This window comes from Sinocyclocheilus rhinocerous, unplaced genomic scaffold (genome assembly GCF_001515625.1).
Source record: "Sinocyclocheilus rhinocerous isolate Xijiao unplaced genomic scaffold, SAMN03320098_v1.1 scaffold1938, whole genome shotgun sequence".
Classification (NCBI taxonomy): domain Eukaryota; kingdom Metazoa; phylum Chordata; class Actinopteri; order Cypriniformes; family Cyprinidae; genus Sinocyclocheilus; species Sinocyclocheilus rhinocerous.
The window spans coordinates 2,249,324-2,251,636 of record NW_015629065.1 but is presented as its reverse complement, the minus strand read 5'-3'; the positions used below and the strand labels follow the sequence as shown (position 1 = coordinate 2,251,636).

The 2,313-nt window shown below is 34.0% G+C and overlaps 1 protein-coding gene across 2 annotated transcripts in view; it reads left to right on the top strand.

Annotated features, from left to right (window-relative positions):
• Positions 1-2,313, top strand: part of LOC107738753 (uncharacterized protein KIAA0513-like) — a 22,909-nt gene that overhangs the window by 18,168 nt on the left and 2,428 nt on the right. For both annotated transcript variants that reach the window (XM_016550596.1, XM_016550595.1), the window contains one exon: positions 2,167-2,247. In XM_016550596.1, the coding sequence (XP_016406082.1) occupies positions 2,167-2,247 (81 nt within the window). The remainder of the gene's footprint in view (positions 1-2,166; positions 2,248-2,313) is intronic.

The following is a 2,313-nucleotide window of genomic DNA, read 5'->3' as shown; positions in this document are numbered from 1 at the left end:
GAAAAATGTAAGGGGGTCTGAATACTTTCCGTACCCACTGTATATATATACTTTTCCTAGCTCCACTCTACTAGAAATTTCAATGCAATCATTTTTAATGCAATTCACTGACTGGAAAATTCTCAGGTCATAAAAGTGGGAACCCCCATGAAACCCTCTATATATTTATATATTTCAGCACAGGATCCAGTCAGGAAGTTGTGTAACTTTCTGATAACATTTTCATCAGCACACAAAGGAAACTGGGTCCTCCAAAAAATGCACCGACTCATGTTGGTCACATTTGCCTTAGGCATAATGCTTTGTCTTTTTTTATCACGCTATCTACATTGCACAACTTTAACTTTGTTAAAATTGTGGACCTTAAAAACAGATAAAATAATTAATATATATTAAAATACTAATAGTTGTGCTATAAAAGTGAGTAGCATATCTATTCTGACAGCAGGGGAAACATTAATAAATAAAAAACAACCATACACCCATGCAGGTAGTATAGTAAAATAAATAGGCTTATTAACTTTAAAACGGAAAGGGAACATGCTTTTGTTGTTGATTTCAAAAGCCTTGCATCCAATCAAACACAGTATTTTGGCATGGTATATCAAATTCATCTGGCCAGCATGGACAGGTTGCATGACATGCCCTCATTATTGACAACCACAATATTAATACATTTCAATGTTTAACCGAGGACATTTTTGTTTACTTTTGTACGATAAACAATTTTGGGACTGTTCTGGGGTCAGTGTAAAAAAAATGTGTTCTGGAACCAGTTGGGAACCACTGATCTACATTATACAAAATGAGAAGAGGGCAGTAAGCTCACAGTATTCACTCTTTGACTTTTCCTGCATTATTTGCTGTATCATTGCATGCAGTCAGAATGTATTGTATCCAAGTGCCTATTCATTGCTATGTCAACTGCTAACCAGCGTGAACTATTAGAGGTGGCAGGCATAACTATTACTAGTGCTCATACTTGCCATTAGGGGTTCTTTCAAATCCCCAGCCGTAAGTATTAAACTTTGACATGTAATTCCGTTTGTGCCACACTGTTTGTGCTACAGACATAAAGGATTCATTAAATCATCAAATCTCTTCTAGAAGAGACTTTTACTATCACTTTGCTAAGTGTTCAGACAATTTTCACCTGGTAGGCATTAAAACTGGCTAAAAACTAACATAAAAAATGCATTGGACCAGAATACAGTTGTGTATTAGTGTAAGATGGGGCAAAAATAGTTTTTTTTCTAGTAAGATCTTATTTTATTTTTTAGGAATGGATCATTTTGCACATGGAAAAATGCATTAATTTGTTGCCTGAGCATTTTTTCCTGTTTCGTGAGCTGAATTATGCCGTGGTTCTGTGTTGCTCATATGCTTTTTATTATTTAAATTTTGTCTTGTTTTTGTTTTTGTTTTGATTAATTGTAAATCATGGCTATAGCTGACTGCTCACTAAGGCTTATTCTAAAATGTTTGTTGGATTTTGCATGAGCACTAATGAATGGCTAATACACATTTGTGACCCTGGACCACAAAACCAGTCTTTAGTCACTGGGGTATATTTGTAGCAATAGCCAAAAATACATTGTATGGGTCAAAATTATAGATTTTTCTTTTATGCCAAAAATCATTAGGATATTAAGTAAAGATCATGTTCCATGAAGATATTTTGTAAATTTCCTACTGTAAATATTTTAAAACTTAATTTTTGATTAGTAATATGCATTGCTAAGAACTTCATTTGGACAACTTTAAAGGCGATTTTGTCAATATTTGGATTTTTTTGCACCCTCAGATTCCAGATTTTTCAAATAGTTGTATTTCGGCCAAATATTGTCCTATCATAACAAACCATACATCAATTGAAAGCTTATTTATTCAGCTTTCAGATGATGTATAAATCTCAATTTCGACAAATTGACCTTTATGACTGGTTTTGTGGTCCAGGGTCACATTTGTTCTTTTGTATGATTGTTTTTTTTTTACACCTTTTAACTCTCTAACCTTCCAGTATTTATTGTGATGTGTTTAAAAGTTTCTGAGTGAACTTTAACATTTTGAAAGATATTGTGTTGATGGTCTCTGATGGCCTCTCATGCTTGATGAGAGAAATATCAGTGACCTCTGACCTTGACCCCCTTGTTTTTGTACCTTCAGAGAAAAGTGGTGTCATATGACCCAGGAAGAGAAAGATGATAGCTCCAGATTTAATGAGAACATCACTTTTGGTCAGCTGGGGTAAGTTGCATGGCATTAGTCTAATTTTACACAATACTGACAAAAACAATGTTCATTGCATGTTTT